This window comes from Coturnix japonica, chromosome 13 (assembly GCF_001577835.2).
Source record: "Coturnix japonica isolate 7356 chromosome 13, Coturnix japonica 2.1, whole genome shotgun sequence".
Taxonomy (NCBI): domain Eukaryota; kingdom Metazoa; phylum Chordata; class Aves; order Galliformes; family Phasianidae; genus Coturnix; species Coturnix japonica.
Window position 1 is genome coordinate 9598154 of NC_029528.1, and position 16915 is coordinate 9615068.

At 35.8% G+C, this 16915-nt stretch overlaps 1 protein-coding gene across 4 annotated transcripts in view; it reads left to right on the top strand.

Moving 5' to 3' along the window:
- Positions 1–16915, top strand: part of GABRB2 (gamma-aminobutyric acid type A receptor subunit beta2) — a 120385-nt gene that overhangs the window by 91156 nt on the left and 12314 nt on the right. For all 4 annotated transcript variants that reach the window (XM_015876301.2, XM_015876300.2, XM_015876299.2 and 1 more), the window contains exons 8-10: positions 8939–9076; positions 10181–10333; positions 11245–11489. In XM_015876301.2, the coding sequence (XP_015731787.1) occupies positions 8939–9076; positions 10181–10333; positions 11245–11489 (536 nt within the window). The remainder of the gene's footprint in view (positions 1–8938; positions 9077–10180; positions 10334–11244; positions 11490–16915) is intronic.

Genomic DNA, 16915 nt, shown 5'->3' on the forward strand with positions numbered 1-16915 from the left:
TTCCAGTGGATTATTTGCTGGTTTGCCAGTAGGCTTTTTAAATGTTGGCATTATGCTAATTCCAAGTCTTCAACTATTGACCTTTTTCCAAGTGTTCTGATGATCGAACAGAAAATGATGACAATGTAGTGCCATTTTCCTTATTTAATGAGGCATCAAATAGCTATAATGATTAGGGTCATGAATAATTTGGTTCAGTGAATAGGAACGCAGTTTGATCAGTGCACCATAGATTTTCATTTTATTTATTCTAATGTAGCTACACTGCTTCCTATGTATATGATTTCATTAAAAGTAAATGAATTAATAAACTTTGCAAGGAAATTTGTGGTTAAATTGCCCTCCATTTAGCATTGAATATTATTAGGCCTTTTCCCCCCATCTATTCCATGTTCCACAGATAGTGCTCCATTCTCTGGCGATGTTTCTGATGTTGAAAGGTTTTTATTAGTGATCTCTAACTGTACCTACAGTAAGGCTGCAGGAGAAATTGGTGTGTGTTTGAGGAGGGGCAGAAGTGAGCATGTAGCATTGAGCCTGATGGTACATCCTCTCAGGAAGCTGTTCTGAGCTTTGCCTTTCTGCTGCTGGGCTGCTGGTAGTTGCTGTACTTGTGACCAGAGAAATATGGGTGCTTTGCCTTTTGTGTTGTATATGAAGAACAAAGAGAGGGGGAAACCCGCTTCCTAATATTCCACATACATTTATGTTTATGGCACTTGTTAGTATAAAGGTTATAGTTGTTAATGGACCCATGGTGCCCTCAAGATGAATAGTCTAGCCTGTGTTAACAGAATGCAATATGAGGGTTTTTTTTTCACTTTTCTATATGTCATTTCTATATGCGACTTTTCTGACAGTTCTTCCATAGGACTGCTTTGATGAGTTTACAGACCTTAGTTTTTTGTTTCCTTAAGGAAAGGTGGCTACATTTCTTCCACTTGGGCAATCAGGCAGAGCACTCAGCATACTGTTTTAGTTTTAGTAATACGCAGTGCTTTGTAAAGCAAGAAGCAGTTTTAGTCTGTGTTTTTTTCTATGAATGCTTGGTGCTGTGAAAGCAGTGGAGTTTCATAGCCATTTCAGCATTTTACACACTAGCTGAGTGTAATGACAGACTTTGTTTCCACAAAACATTGTGCAGCCTAATTACATTTGCCTAATTACAGTTCCATGAGATGTTTCAAGTTAACATGGCTGTTTAGAGCCACTTGGGGCGGCTCAGCTCTTCAGTGTTCCCGCTTCTAACTAGTGACAAAATGACATGATAAAACCATAATGAGATCAGTATCTTCCTCTCAGTGCCTTTCAAAGACACATGTTGCATATTCTCATTTATACTTTGCTACATAAGAGGTCTTTCAGTCTAAGCTTTGGACAAATAGTTATTTCATACAACACTTGTAATAAAATCTATCCTAATAAATACTGCAGCATATATGTACTTACAGTGGATTGCAACAGTAATTCAAATATTGTATAAAGCTTAGAGTATCACAGGTATGACAGTGGCTTAATATGCACATTGACATGGTGTCTGTTAGATACCTGCAGTGCTAATGTGCTCCTGAGCTGTGACAGCCTCACGCAGGCACAGAATGCTACAGAGAAGACAATTTTCATGCAGTTACAGGGCTCACCATATGTGCAGCCTCTTCCTTATGTGCAGGAGCAATACACTGCTTACACGTAAGAACTTTGAGTGCCACAGTATTCAGACAGGATAACACTTTTCAAAGTAAAGGTATGGAATGCTGTAGAATCACATGTGAATACATAGTCAAAGTGCTTGATATTTTGGGACAGAATTTGAGTCATAAGTGCTTCAAGAATTAAGTTGTGCAGTGGTGAGTTTTAAGAAGTAGCAATTAGAAAGTACTAAACCAGCACTTTCCATTGCTGTGCTGTGTATTATATGTTACTGTATTATTCATGTTTTTTGCTCTTAGTAAATGACTTCAGCTTTTTTAAGAAGGATATTTATTTCAAAGGCACGAGAGAGGTGCAGTCCATATGGGCCTCACAGCATAAAGATGTAGTCCTTTCACTTTTGTATTTGAGGCTGATTTCCTTTTATGTATGTTAAAATATTGTACTGGATTCTTTTTAATGAACATTTGCATGCAGATATTCTGCTTTTCCAGCCCAAGAGGCAACCTTATGTAATATGTATTTGCATATTGACACAGTTGCAATACTAGATCTAGTGGAAAACAGAATAAAAGTCAAGAGTGCGTGTTAAAACCTACTTGCAGAGAGAAACTCCTTTAAGGTTTGGCATTATATTTTCTGTTGCATCTACTTCACAAAATAAGCATAGCCTGAAGCTACGCCTGGAGTTGCTACTCAAAAGAAAAGTGAGTGCTAAGCTATAGACTTTTTTTCTTTTAACTTCTGAAATCTGAAATTTTGGGATGAAGTCTTCTTGATGTAGTAGCTGTGAACCTCACAGCAAAGCACAGAGAAGGACACAAGAAACAAGATGAAGCAGGAGATTACTTGTAGACTAGGATTTCACGTGGTTTTTCTTTAGACTAGACGAAGTGAACTCTTCTAGTGTCCAAGATGAAGAAAATGTGAAGGGACATTGTTGCTGTGGATTTTGCTGTAGCCATCTCATTAACAGAGAATCTGGGGCCTTGCAGCCTTACAGTTTCTGCACCACTTGAATGCAGAGGTGAAGATGATTTTTCTCCTTCTTTGGCTTTGTCCTATCTCTGTAAAGACAGTTCCTGCTACCTTGTGCATGACTATCCACAAATATTAATGTCTCGTTAGCAGCCAAATAACTTCTCTTTGTGTGCTGTTTCTAAAACCTGGAGGCTTGGGGTGTCAGAAGCATTTATTCTCACCTCTTTCAGTATCCTAGGAAAGTAGCTGGGGTACTGCCAACCAACCTTTTCTGTCTTTTCTGATATAGGTGTCACAACAGTGTTTCCTGCAGAAAAGTTTTCTGAGCCTTGAGGCATGCAACTAACTCTCACTGAAATATTTTGAGAACACAGCCATGTGGTTTCCTGTACCACCTGGCTGTATGAAGGTCATGCAGCAATGTTACAGGTCTGTTGCAGTTTTGAGGGAATATTGATACAATTCTAACAAGATCAGAGTCTGTAATTAACATTCTAATAATCTTAATTTGCAGGATACTGTATGGACAGTTCTGTGCAGTAAGAGTAGATGTTGTTATCCTTGATAAAGCTTATAGGAACCAGAGAACTTTATTGGGGTAGGAGTTTCTACTGCATATATTTGAAGCCAATGGAGTTAAATGAAATAAAAAAAGTAATAGTAAGTACAAAAAAAGAGGATGCATACAGGTTGTAATGATGACATAGATAGAAGGTGAAAATGTAGGTATTTTCCCCATGTGACACTTTCACACTGAAGAGTACTCTGAAGGAGAAAAAAAAAAAAAAAAAAAGCCTATTGTCTGCTTAAATCTGATTGTACTTGTCTTTTGAAAATGGGTATTTTCTCACGAGTTCTGTTCATCTCATGATTTAATAGAGCTGAAATGGATCGCTTAAGAATTGATGTATTCATTTTCATCAAATTTAGAACAGCTGCAGTTCATATTTAAATAGCAATTTGTTACTTCTGCCCAAATGTTGCTTTCCTCAGCAAGGATACATATCCATATAGTTACAAGTTGCAATTTCCTATTGTGTCTTTGAAAATCGAATGTAATGAAAAGTGGACGTCTGTTTCTCACTTCTTCCACATAGCTGATAATCAAGTGGAGCTCCAAGAAAACCATTATTTTAGGCTTCTTAATATTGAGATTTTTAGTGTTCTGCAAGTTAACCTTTTATTATAGACTTACGAAAATAGCCCTTAATGTAGCCAAAAGTAAAACACAACTGTGGTGTTTTCTTCTTTGTTTTTGTTTGTTTGTTTGGACATATAAGGTATTTAATGCAGTTAATTATGTGTTTGGGAACTCATTTTTTGGTGCAATATGTTCAATAGGGAACAAGTTAGTCTGAAACTTAACTGCAGAATTGTAATATATGACTAATTCATTTTTCTTCTATCACCAGAAGTTACTACCATGTTTTGTTCAAATAACATTTTCTTAATGTCACCCATGCCATGCTAACGTCCCTTTCAGCAACAGTGCAGAGTTAATCAATGCAAAATCTGACATATCATCAACATCTTCATAAGATGTGAAAATTTGGTCTTCTGCTAAATAAAATAAATTGCTTAGATGAACTCAGATCTGGCCTAGGATATTTCTGAGTATGATACATGTGTGCAGTTATGTTACATTGGTTCTTAAAAATTAGGAACTAGACGTAATTTGAATAGTGATGGAGACCCATTAAACTTTAGAAATTTAATTGAGATAAAACCAAATTATAAAATAATAGCTTTGTAGATATAGCCTCCAGACAGTGGTGTGTTCAGTTGTTGTTGGAGTCTGGGAAACAAGACAGTTCTGACAATGTAGTTCTGACAATGTGGCACCTGGTTTGGCCTTATTAGAAATGGTTAACTTCATATCACTGTGCATGACTGTGCTGCAAATACTTTTGCTTGAAGAACACTTAGATTCAAGAATTTCCATGGTGTTGAAACCAGTGCCTCTGATCATTCATACTGTGGAAGTAAATTAGCTTTTGGAAGGATTACAAGAAATTGCTGCTTTCTAGGTGCTACAAGCTTTTTGAGTGTTGCCTCACTGATATTGTTCTATTTCTTTCTTCTGATACATTTATTTCCATAAAAAAATATTTTTGCAGTAGAAGTTTACTTTCAAAAGCACTTTGCAGAAGTTTGCATAGTTGCAGGGCATACTATGGGCAAGAATCAGGCCAGAAGTGCTTACATTAAATGATCCCTGGTTCTGATAATGCCATAAAAAGACAACTCCATGAGAATCAATTGTATAATATCGCTTGTCCAACAAACGACCTGCTTTTGATAGCAGTTTGCAGTCTTTTGTTGGTCACGTTTCCCTGTGAGCTTCTTTCTTTTCCCCAGTCCACTTTATTTAGTAACAAACCATTTGTATACCTTGAAGATAATCTTTTTTTTTTTTTTGAAAGTTTTACCAGTTTAATTGAAAAAGCAATTGTATTTCAGTGCAGTTGGAAAATGGTGCATCCTCTTTGTATCGAAATCCTCAGAGGCTCGGGGAAGAACTCTTTGAAGTGAAATGTAAAAAGAATGTTAATTTTCTATACAGGAAGACAGAATGGGGGGAAGGCAGGTCAGAAAAAGGAGAAAGAAGAAAGAATTGTGTGCTTTTTCCAGTTGTTCCAATGCCAGATGTGTTCAGCTATACATAAAATCTGCCTTACCTTCTCTTCATATCACCCTATTGACTTCAATGTGCAGTGACTTGTATTCCCCTCAGCTCTGAAAAGCTCTACAAGCTCAAAGAAATACTTCTTATTCATTTTGACTGTGTTTTTGAATGAACCAGTGGATAGTGAAGAATGAAGTAGTGCAGTGAAGCAAGTATGAGTGCTCTGAAGGGTTTCAGGGTTTCAGAATATATTTTGCATGTGAGTTACAATTTTGCAATGAAATTTTAGCTGTTTGCTCTGTGCAAAGGAAAAGCTGCTGAAGAAATTGCTTTAGAAAGGATTTGGTGATTCATGGTTTAAAAATAAAATACATGTACATTGATATTAAACGTCTTCCATTGATCCATTATACAAACAGGATGAACCATCTATTTAACCTTTCTATATAGCATTCAACTCATGCTGCAGGGTCTGTAGATGTCAAGTTTCTCAATTAGGCAGTTCAGAGTGCTTTTAAACAGGTTACTGTGTCCTAAGACTGTCAACATAGAATATTTTTTTTTATTCTTAATCATAACATTTAGTCAGGTACAGATAATGTCATCCATCAGCTGTTTCATTTTACTTTGAGAAGTAATGTTATGAGAGGCTAGGGAAGGTTGACAGCAGAGATTCCCTCCCTCTCCCAATTAGGCTATAGATTTTTGTGTGTTTTAGAGACAATTATAATTATAATGCAATTGTATTATCTTCCACAGCGTATATGATGTTCTTGTAAATGGTTGCTTTATAATAATGTTTATTTTCAGGTCCTGCTGTAAGCTGAGTTCTAACATGTTTTGTGTTGTTGATCAAAAGGCAAATACCTTAGGTGATCAGAAGGATTGTGCAGTGCCAGCTTTTGTTGAGCCTCTAGACCTGCTGGGCAGAAATCTCACAGGACTGACCCGAGTTGTCCTTCACTGTCTTTGAATGCTGACAGTGCCCAGAATTGCTGAGAGAAGGGTAGGCAGAGTTAGGATTAGGACAGTTCTCAACAGGATCCTTTTGTCTCATTATTAATGCTGAAACGGTTTTCCATAGCTTGGGCCTATGCTGAAAGAATATTGTTGTTTCCCAGTGCTGTTCTGTATGTGCTCAGACAATTTGCTGATGGTTCAGAACAGAATGAGATGAATTCATGGCCTCAGAATTCTGTCTGCATTCTCGATGTGTTAAAACCGTTTCTCATGTTTACTACTATTTTTTCCCCTAGAATCAACAAATACCTCTAGTCTCTATATGCAGCATTAATACTGATAGCTGGACCACTTGAATCCCTACATAGAGTACATGATGCTTGTAGGTATGGTTGTGGATCTCTATATCAAATCTAAAATACAGTCCTGCTGTTCTATGTACAAACAAAAGCACCGTGAGGCAATGAATCCAACTGATCAATTCTGAGATTTTTTTTCAGAAAAGTTGGCTTCTTCTTCTTCTTCTTCTAAATAATCTCATATTCAGTAATTTCATTGCTCCCATTTAAGGTTTGTCTGTATTTAAAAAATTCCTGAATTTGGATTTCTCATAAGGTGACTGAGAAAATAGGTGTGTTGTATTTTCTGTATGAAAAGGATTTTATTCTGCGTTCTTCTAGTTGTTTGTTTTCCTCCTACCAGGAATGATGGATGATAAAGCACTGAAGTACAGGCAATGATAAACACCCTGTCCACGTTAATGGTAGTTGAGAACACTTTGCTTCTCGCAGGATCGGTGCCATATTTCCAGGGCAATGTATTGATTTGGTTGGCTGCTGATGTGTGATGCATGACAGAAATGAGAAATTGAACTTTCTGAATGTGAAGTAAATGGTGCTGCTGATGATATATAAGTGATTTAGGAAAAAGCAATCAATCAGTTTCTCTGTCCTGGTAGCAGTGCTATCTACAATTTAATATATGGTAAAACAACAACTCTTCTGCAATCAAAATCAAACAGGCAGTGCTTTTTGCTAAAATCACACCTTTGCAAAAAATGACTTGCAAAACTTTGTTTTTAGTATGCTTTAATTCCTTCATTACTGATGTTATCTGACAATTTAGGAATATTAAATTTGTTTATTCTGCTTTTCTTGTCAAGGGCATAGATCGTTTTTTTCTCGACTATTACTTTATAAAATTGGTTGGTTTCTAAATAATTTTAACTTGTGAGTAGAGCTGTTTTGAGTTCCAAATACCTGCAGATGGGGTTTATTACAACCAGAGATAATTGGACCTTAATACCTGTAAAACATCCGCTAGAGATATGAATAGGCCTTTTCTCTTTTCTGGCAGATGTTTTGCAGATACTAGACTCATATCCAATTATCTTTGAGTACTTCAGCAGTTCACAATAGCAGTCATTTGAAGATGACTATATTATTCTTTTCTCTTCTTCCCCATGTTATGAAATGAAAGAGGTAATGTATCCTTCTTGGAAGGACAGAGAGGTATTTTAATGAAAGCTTGAAGAGACTTCCTAAAACTATTCTTACTGATGCTCACTAGCCAGTCTTGTCATTCAGCATCAAAGTCTCAGCTTAACATTTTCCTCAGTGTAAAATTAAGCAGCAGGAAGTTCAGCAGGAAGCAGAGACACATAGTTTGGAATCATCAGCCTGAATATTTTTGTGAGAATTTTCAAAAGAGTTCAGCTCTCCTCAAGAGGGAATTGTCAATATTTACCTAGTACTAATGCTGTGTGAATACAGAGAGCACGGTAACCACATCTCTTGTCCTTATTGGTAGGGAGCAGGGAATTTCGGCTACATGCTGGAAATTCTGTCCTGGAGTTTTTTCCTGCATCACCCCTGGTATGATTACATGATTTAGGACCAAACTGTGTGTAAGCAGTTGGGCAGAAAAGGTCTATGAATAGATGTTCCAAAATGAACAGAATAAAGGACCACTGAGTCTATTTATGAACGCAACAAGTTTTTGTTGTTTTTTTTTCCTGACGTAATTCATTTTATCACTATCACTTTTATCTTGTCAAAAAGGAAAACAAAAGATTTATTAGTTGTAAAGCTTAACAATTAAATTGCCTCAAAATGTTTTCCTGATGAATACTTCCAAATTCATTAAATGTTCACCACCATCACAGTAATGTCTTCCTTTCTAATATCTAATCTAAAAATGCCCTCTTCCAGTTTAAAAAGCCGTTGAAATACAACCACTGAAGTTGTAAACTACACTTGTGTACAAAGCAAGTAACCTACTTTACAGTGAGTTTGTCTCTTGGCCACTGTTTGGGGATTGGCTGGGCACCACTTAGCAGGTGATGAGCATTTGCATTACAGGTATACATATATATATATATATATATATATATATATATATATACACACACACACACAGAGTTATTATCACATTTTTGCTTCTATTTTCCTCTTCTGTCTTAGTAAATAGCTTTTATTTCAACCCATGAGTGCTATTTTGAAGAGAGTGAGCAAACAGCTGTGTGGTGCTTAGCTGCCTGCTGGGTTCAACCACAACCAAATGGAACCTAGAATTACCTGTGCCTGTCTGTGCATATGTATCTGTACTATTGTTAATATTTTAGTTTCAGGAATATATTTGACATTTTCTGAATGAATTCTCCAGACTGCTCCAGGACATGAGACTTGATGTGTATTTTAACACTTTGTTCCTGTTTTATAGATGGCTATACAACAGACGACATTGAATTTTACTGGCGTGGGGGTGATAATGCAGTCACAGGAGTCACAAAGATTGAACTGCCACAGTTCTCCATTGTAGACTACAAGCTTATCACCAAGAATGTTGTTTTCTCTACAGGTTTGTGGATGGGAAGCTAAAAGGGGAATTAACTGGGAAGACTAAGAATGGTCTAATTCTCAATGTGCATTTCAGGATCTGAAAATTTTAGAAACAGGAGTGCAGAGACTAAATTTTAAAACAGGCAGATTTTATTACAGCTTCACAATGTGTTCCTCTTTAAATTTTGATAAGAATACAGCAGACTCTTAAGTTAAGACTCAAATTTTCTGGTTTTCTTTGAAAACTGACCAAGACACATTAGCACCTTAAATTCCAACCAATAGCTCAGTTTTTAGGAACTTCTCTCACTATTTCCAGATGCCTCCATGGATGTGTTAGGCAAATTATTTTGTCTTTATTGTAAAACCTTTCATATCATCCTCCCACAAGATCTGTAGTTGATACTATGCTAGCAAACATACAACTTTCTGAAGGCAGAAAACATTCTGTATAACAAGTTGAAATGACATTAAATCCTTCAAATGAGTTGAGTTAATTTCTATTTGGTGTTCTCCAGCTACTCAAGAAAGCTGATTTGTATTAGATTAGGAAGAAAAAAAAGAAGGAAAACAAAAAAGACAAACAAACACACACCAAATCATTTTTTAGATATAGACAGAAATCATCTTCAGAGGGAATATAAAGCACTGTGTATTCCGGATACTTCAAAAGCCAAGCAAAAATGGGACCTGAATACATGATGATCTCCAGGAACCCATTTCAGTGAGCACTTTGCATACCACAGTTTTTCTGCTGTTGGCGACAAAGGGGAAGTGTTGTGATGCCTGGAGAGAAGGTTAGAATAAAGGTTACACTGAAGGAAGCATACTGCAGCTTGTCAGTGAAGAAACACTTATGTTTTGGTGCTGTGAAATGTGTTTTGGCTGTTGATTTTTGAATGCTATGATTACCAGCAGAAATGAATCTAGTAGCTTCCTTGTACCCTTCATGTAAAAGATTAGTTAATCTCAATTCTTTCTGGAGATTGTACAGCTGACTATTCAGGGTCTTTCAGCTCTCTGTGTAGTCTTTGGTGCAGGAAGCAATAAAACCAAAATGACAGACAAATGTTTTCAGGCTTTATATGAGTAAATTATGGCCATACCAAATATTCTCTTTTAGGTGCCTACCCAAGGCTGTCTCTCAGCTTTAAACTTAAGAGAAACATTGGTTACTTCATTCTGCAGACCTACATGCCTTCTATTCTGATCACTATTCTGTCCTGGGTTTCCTTCTGGATTAATTATGATGCTTCAGCTGCGAGAGTTGCTTTAGGTAGGCATTTTTACACCTCTTGTAGTGTGCATTAGTTGAATGTTTTTTCTTGCTTCTGGCATAGGGGATAGTGCATGGTTTGAAAAATAAATCTGTTAGATCTGGCTTGCAAGCTTTGTATTGTTTGAATCAGTGTTTAAGTCATCCCAATTTAAATAGAAATTAAAGTGATTTTATGTCTGAATTAGCTAACTGTATAATCATTGTAACCAGAATTAGCCTAATTGCCTGTGTTCTCTGTTATTGTTTTACTGCTTGTTTTTCTGTTTAGGGAATGCATTCAGTTTGCTTTTGCTCATGGCAGTTCAGAGCTCTGAATTGTAGAATATAAATTGCTTTTTCTTTTCGGTGTAAATTAAATAAAATTTTACTTGGGTTGTATAGGCAATGAATATCTATTGCCAAATGTTGTATAAATCGGATCAATTCTTTCTGATTTTCTTCTGATACAGATAAGTAAATTGCTATAAAGGACAATTGAGAATTTGTCATTTTAACATTATGGAATGCTGTCTGAGTTTTGCCAGGCCTTTTTGTGTAGTATATTATGATAAGAATTGTAGTCTACAGACAGCATTGGAAATGCTGGAGGAAAGCAAGATACAATGACTCTAGGCTGGTAATTTTTAACTGAGGCTGTTCCAGTAGGTTTCGGTTCAGCTTACTCGTACAATCCAACTACTGTTTGCTACTAGTAATTTTCTTTGCTTAACAAAAAAAAATTTAAGACTTAAGAAGACCAAAGTTTTCTGTTTGTTTTTCTACTAGGAAAAAAAGCAAACAAAAACAAATCTAGAATTCTTTCCAGCGGTAGCTGTTGATTATTCTGAACTACAATGCTAGAAAATTTCAAGTTCAGTCTTCAGACTTCACATTTTTTCTTTTTTTTTTTTCTTTTTTTTTTTTTTCAGGAATCACAACTGTCCTCACAATGACAACAATTAACACTCATCTTCGAGAGACTCTTCCCAAAATTCCATATGTGAAAGCCATTGACATGTATCTTATGGGCTGCTTTGTATTCGTCTTCTTGGCATTGCTAGAATATGCTTTGGTCAACTACATCTTCTTTGGCAGGGGACCTCAGCGTCAAAAGAAAGCAGCAGAAAAAGCTGCCAGTGCCAACAATGAGAAATTGCGAATGGATGTCAATAAGGTAAATTTAAAGAGATATATGTTTGAGCATTGCCCCACGACTAAAGTAGACTTGCATGTGTGCCAGACAAAGCTTTTAAATGTGATTTCTGGTAGAAAGCAAAGTGGGGTTATTATGGTCTTAGCTTTTTGTGGGGTCACATACTTACTCATTTCAGCAATAAATGCTGCCCTCTAGCCTGAAAAACTGAAAGCTTGTTTTATAAAGCACGTGCTCAGATAAGCTTTCCTGTCAGATGTTTTCTCAGTGTACAGTTAAATATGTCTGACCTGTTTGCAAATGAACAAATCCAAAATGATGGCTATAGATAATAATGTAGTAAGAGCTGTATGGAACATGAGAAATAAAACTTAAATTTAACCTACTTTACTAAATCTTTCAAGTGACCTGGATAAGAGAGATTTTCTACAGAAGTGTTCAAAACTTGGAAAGTTTGCATATTTTCACAATAAAATGGCCCAGAATGTTGTTGACTAAATGAGAAACTGCTCAGAAATAAAGTATCAACTTGCTGTGTACTTAATTCTGAATCCAAAAACGGTCCCCTGGGGAGGGGGAATTGAGGCAGAAAAGACATTCGCCAAAATGCACACTTCTAGAAAACGTGTCCATTATGCTTAATGAAAATGAAGCACTTACCATAAAGCACTTGTCATTTTTCACTGTGGCAATTTTGGAGGAGTTTCACACTGTGGAGGATCTGGGTTGAATGCTAAAATGCACTCAGTGTGAAATGTATAAACTTTCACACACATGCAAAATCAGAAAGTTAATTAAATTCTCTTTCTTCTTTTTTACTTTTTTAATGGCAAGACTTTGCATTGTTTGTTCAACATTATACTCCATGGGTGAATAAATAAAATCAGAATTAATAATAATAATCTAAATCAAAAAATGATTATTTGTGAGTGGAAACAAGTTTCATACAGCTCTGGTGATGGAATTTCTCTTGTTTGCTTAGAATTTCTGCACTGGACAGAGGATGAAAGCACAAAAAATGGCTGATAATGTAAAACAGTGATAGTTTTTATAATGCGTATAATTTTATTGTCTTTTAAGATAGAAGATTATATTTTCACGTATGATATGTCATCTGTTCAATATTTTTCCTTTAAATCGGGATAAATATTTTAATGAATTAAGACTAATGCATAATGATTAGATTAATTTTGGTGGTCTGATACCATACATAATTCATTCTTATTTTAACATTGCAATGTTTTTGAAGACTGTTTTAAATCGTCTTTTAAATAGTCCTTTTATTATTACTTAATTTTATAAGTAATCATTATTTCATTTTTTAAATGTAATTTTTAATGATCAGTTTCCCTTTAAGCAATCAGATCTATTAACTAAGAAAATCCAGTAGGAAATTTTAAAAGTAGATCCGTATAAATTAGACCTTTCCTCTAATGTACATGGTAATTTAAAGTTTATAGGTGCCAGCGTGTCACAGTGCTCCTAGCTGAGGTGTGTTTTTATGCAGTTTTGTTTGGTTTTTTGTTTTTGTGATATTGAGGTCCCTCCCAACCCAAGCTGTTCTATGATTCTATGATTAAGCATATATCTAGATTTACTCTTGCATTCTGAAACTCAAGTAATAAACTAATGGAGAAATTCAAAGGAGATAAAATCAAGGATAACTCAGACTCAAATACCAGCAGATGTGATATCAGAGACTCATTAAATCACACTGGGCATGTTCCATTTTCTTTGCTATGACTTCAAGTTAAAATGGTTCTGTATATGGTCATTCCACTCTTGAAACTTCTCAAGCTTTAACACTTCTTTAACGCTCATCATCTTTTGCTTTAGTCAAGGCTAATTGTTCTCTCTATAAACAGCTACCTGTTGCTTGAGGTAAATTATCTTACACCTGCTTTCTTGTTACACTAGACATCTTTCTTAGAATCTTAGTGCAGGTGTTTTTCATTAATTTTGTGTGCGTGTGTTTTTTTTCTCCTTTGTTGCCAGTAATTTTAGGTTATCTGTTTCCAGCTTGATATTGTGGCTTGGGTAGCTTTGGTGATCATGCTGATATGTTGGATGCATCTTCTCTTCTTTGTGTTGCATAGTTTGTTGGTTTGATCAACTCTGAATTTCTCAAGTATATTTTTCTGCATTACTAAATTCTTACCTAACCTGCTACTGTTATATCTTTTGGATTTGTTGTCTGCTGTTGCTCATCCAGCCCGTTTAATCCAGGATACTATATACATTAATCAACTTCTGTGGAAATGGAAGTAAGGTGAAAATGCTTTTCGATTTCAATGATATCTCTGTACCCATTATTCTGGGTGGATCAGAAAGCCTCCATTATGGTTATCTAGTAATTTAATGGAAACCAAAACTATCATTGTGTTTTTTTGGTTTTGGTTTGTTTTTTTTAAGAAAAAAGGAAAAAAAAAAAAACACACAATAAACCTACTTGGCTGAATGCAAAGCTGATTTATGTCCTCTTCCACTGTAAAGAAGCACACATACAGTCTTGCCAGCTGTACATTTGACAAGGGTTTATTATGATGGAATAGCAGCTGTATACCATCATCTTCCAAAGCAGCGGACACTGGAAGAATGTCAGACATCAGAGGAATCATACTGGCTGTAACTATTGATATCAGTTGCTTCATCAGGGCTCTTGTTTTTAAAGAAAGGCTACAGTTCCATCTCTGTATAGAGCACCTTATAAATCTTTTTTTGGACACTGGTGTCCAAAAAGATCCAGGATACCAGAATGTTAACTAGAAACAGATATAGGACTTGGATTGTTTTATTCCAGATAGATAACCTAACAGAGGCATAATCAAGTAATGATTTATTGCATCCCGCCTTTCATTTCAAGTCCTATCCCTCTCATTTGTACCTCATTTCTAATTCATGCTGTGTTTAAATTATTTCTAAATTATATTTTTCTTTATAGTTAGGTTACTTATGTTTAGTAAAGTTAAGTGGTTAATAGAAATTAACATTTCTTATATAAAATTTGTTGTATTTATTCAAATTCAATTTGCCACTTCACAGAAGAATTCTGCTGCATAATATATGTACATCATTGAATGTGGTTTAGCAGTGTTTACATTGCAGTAATAATTCAGACTTTGAAGCTTTCAACCTAGCTTGAAGTGAAGAGATGCTACAGATGTGTACAGGCTATATACCTGAAATGCATGGTAAGAATTAATGTGGGGCTTAGGGATTCGAGTATTTAAACAAACAGGTATTTTTGCCGTTCATTGCTCTCCTGGCCCAGTTTTTTATATCCAAATTAGCACAATTGCTAAAAGAACTAGCAAAAACAGGGCAGGTAAAAGCTTAGCTGCCCCTCAGCTGCACTTAACATGACAGCTTTCTTCCCCTCCAATTTGCATCAGCTGCTAATTGAGGTTTTCCCTGCATCTCTTTGATCAACAAAATCTGACCAATTTTAGCTGGAATAACTGGATTGTTATCAGGATTTTCATTCTCAAAGGACTCCACTGCATTATCATAGTTTAAGACCAAGGAAATCATACATCAGCCAATGTAAATCAACAGGTATCTGTGGCCAACTTTTGATAGCTTTTGGTACGCTGAAAACTCTCCTCAGTTTTTGGACTAAGTTGTAAAGATGTGCTAATATGGTTGTAAGTCTGAGATAATAGACCTTCAAAGCAATGCTCATTATCTTAGACTTGGCTTATGCTGTCCAATGCTTTTATTTCCCCTCTAATTTAGTGCAGGAATCCCTCCAGTGATCTCAGTTTACAGTGATATTTATTCATTTGTAACTGAAGGTATCAAGTAAACACACAAGGTTAGGAATAGCTATGACTATGTAAGATACCTGAAAGGATCAGGCTTTTTCACATAGAACTATACCTTATACTAAAAGAAGTAGGGATGCTTCTGGCGTACATGAGTAAGAAGATAATACAGCAAAAGCTTTGTTTTTTTGTGGTTTTTTTTGTTGTTGTTGTTGTTTTGCTTGCTTGTTTGTTTGTTTTTAAAGGATATAAGTATTTTTAAATACCTATGTGCACTGACTCAGTTACTGAACTGAGCAGGATGTTAAAATGCCATGGCAACATGAAGCCCAGAAAATATCAGTTCAAAATTCCACATCCTCGCTTCAGTGTATCACTGGAGCTAATCCTGCCACTGTCCAGCTTTCAGTGCAAGTATTCTTCTTTCTCTTCCAAGGAGTTTTCCTTTTACTTAAATTACATAAAACTGCATATCTTACCCTGTTCATTGAAAGGCATGTAATAAAAGTGGGAATGAACTACAGAAACAACCAGCAACATTGAGGTTGAAACTGGGCAGGTATGATAGGAGTGAAATTTGAGGCAGTCCCAGTTTTAGCCTGCAGTACTTGGCAGAAGCAGTCAGAAGGTGATACATTTCCATGATCTGTAGTGATATTCAACATGATGTCTGAATAAAGGTCAAGTTGACTGCATGAGGGTTGCTTTCTGCAGCCAATCCCTTTAATGCCATGTTTAATTAACATAAGAATGGCGTGTGTGAATTCCATTTTTATAAAGCAGCTTTTTTTGTTCTTTTGCTTTTATAGTACATCTATAAATCTATCATCCAACAGCAATCCTGCATTAAATGCACTCTTGATTGAAAAAAGAAAATAATCTGTTATCCATTAATATGATAATAATTAATAATTCACATTACGGGCAAATAAGAACTTAATAAAAAGGGCAGATGGTATGATGGGATGAGACATAGTAAAGTAGAAGGAAGCTATATAGGTGCAGACTAGAATGAATGTCTGTCTACGTAATCTGAGACGTGATTTCTGAAAGCAGCTCAGTTCTGAGCAGTTTGACTAAGTTTAATTGAATGGCCACATGTCAGACACTTTTATTAAGAAAAAGGGGAAAAGAAAGAAAAAAAAAAACTAACTCTTTATGATGGGTGTACTAATTGCTGTGTGCTAGGAGATGTTACTCTGTTGTGCTCATGAATTTTGAGATCACTGAATTTTGTCATGCAAGGGTAGCAAGTGGTGAAAATTTTACTGTAGTGAAGAAGGTGGCCGTTTTTCCTCCCCTGCTACCTTTGCTTTGTTGATCTTGACTGAGGTGATCACCTGTTTGGTTTCTTCTTGCAAATAGCAAGATTTCATTATGACTGTTTTAGGGGAAAGACATTTTGCAATATCTTACAAGATCTTAGTGTGAGCTTTGAGTTCAGGACAGAACTCGAAACATTTTCCCATTTCTCCCTATCTTCCTCCTGCTTTTGCCTATTTGACTTGCTGGATTTTGGTTCAGATTGCGTCAGTCCATGCAGTAGTGTGCATGAGTTCAGTTTCACAATTTTGATTCTAGTGCCAAGTCACAGATAATTCTTTCATTTTATTTGAGCATCTATTCTGGAATATTTCAAGTACAGAATCTTGAATGGATGGATGCCAAAAGGAAGCATATGTT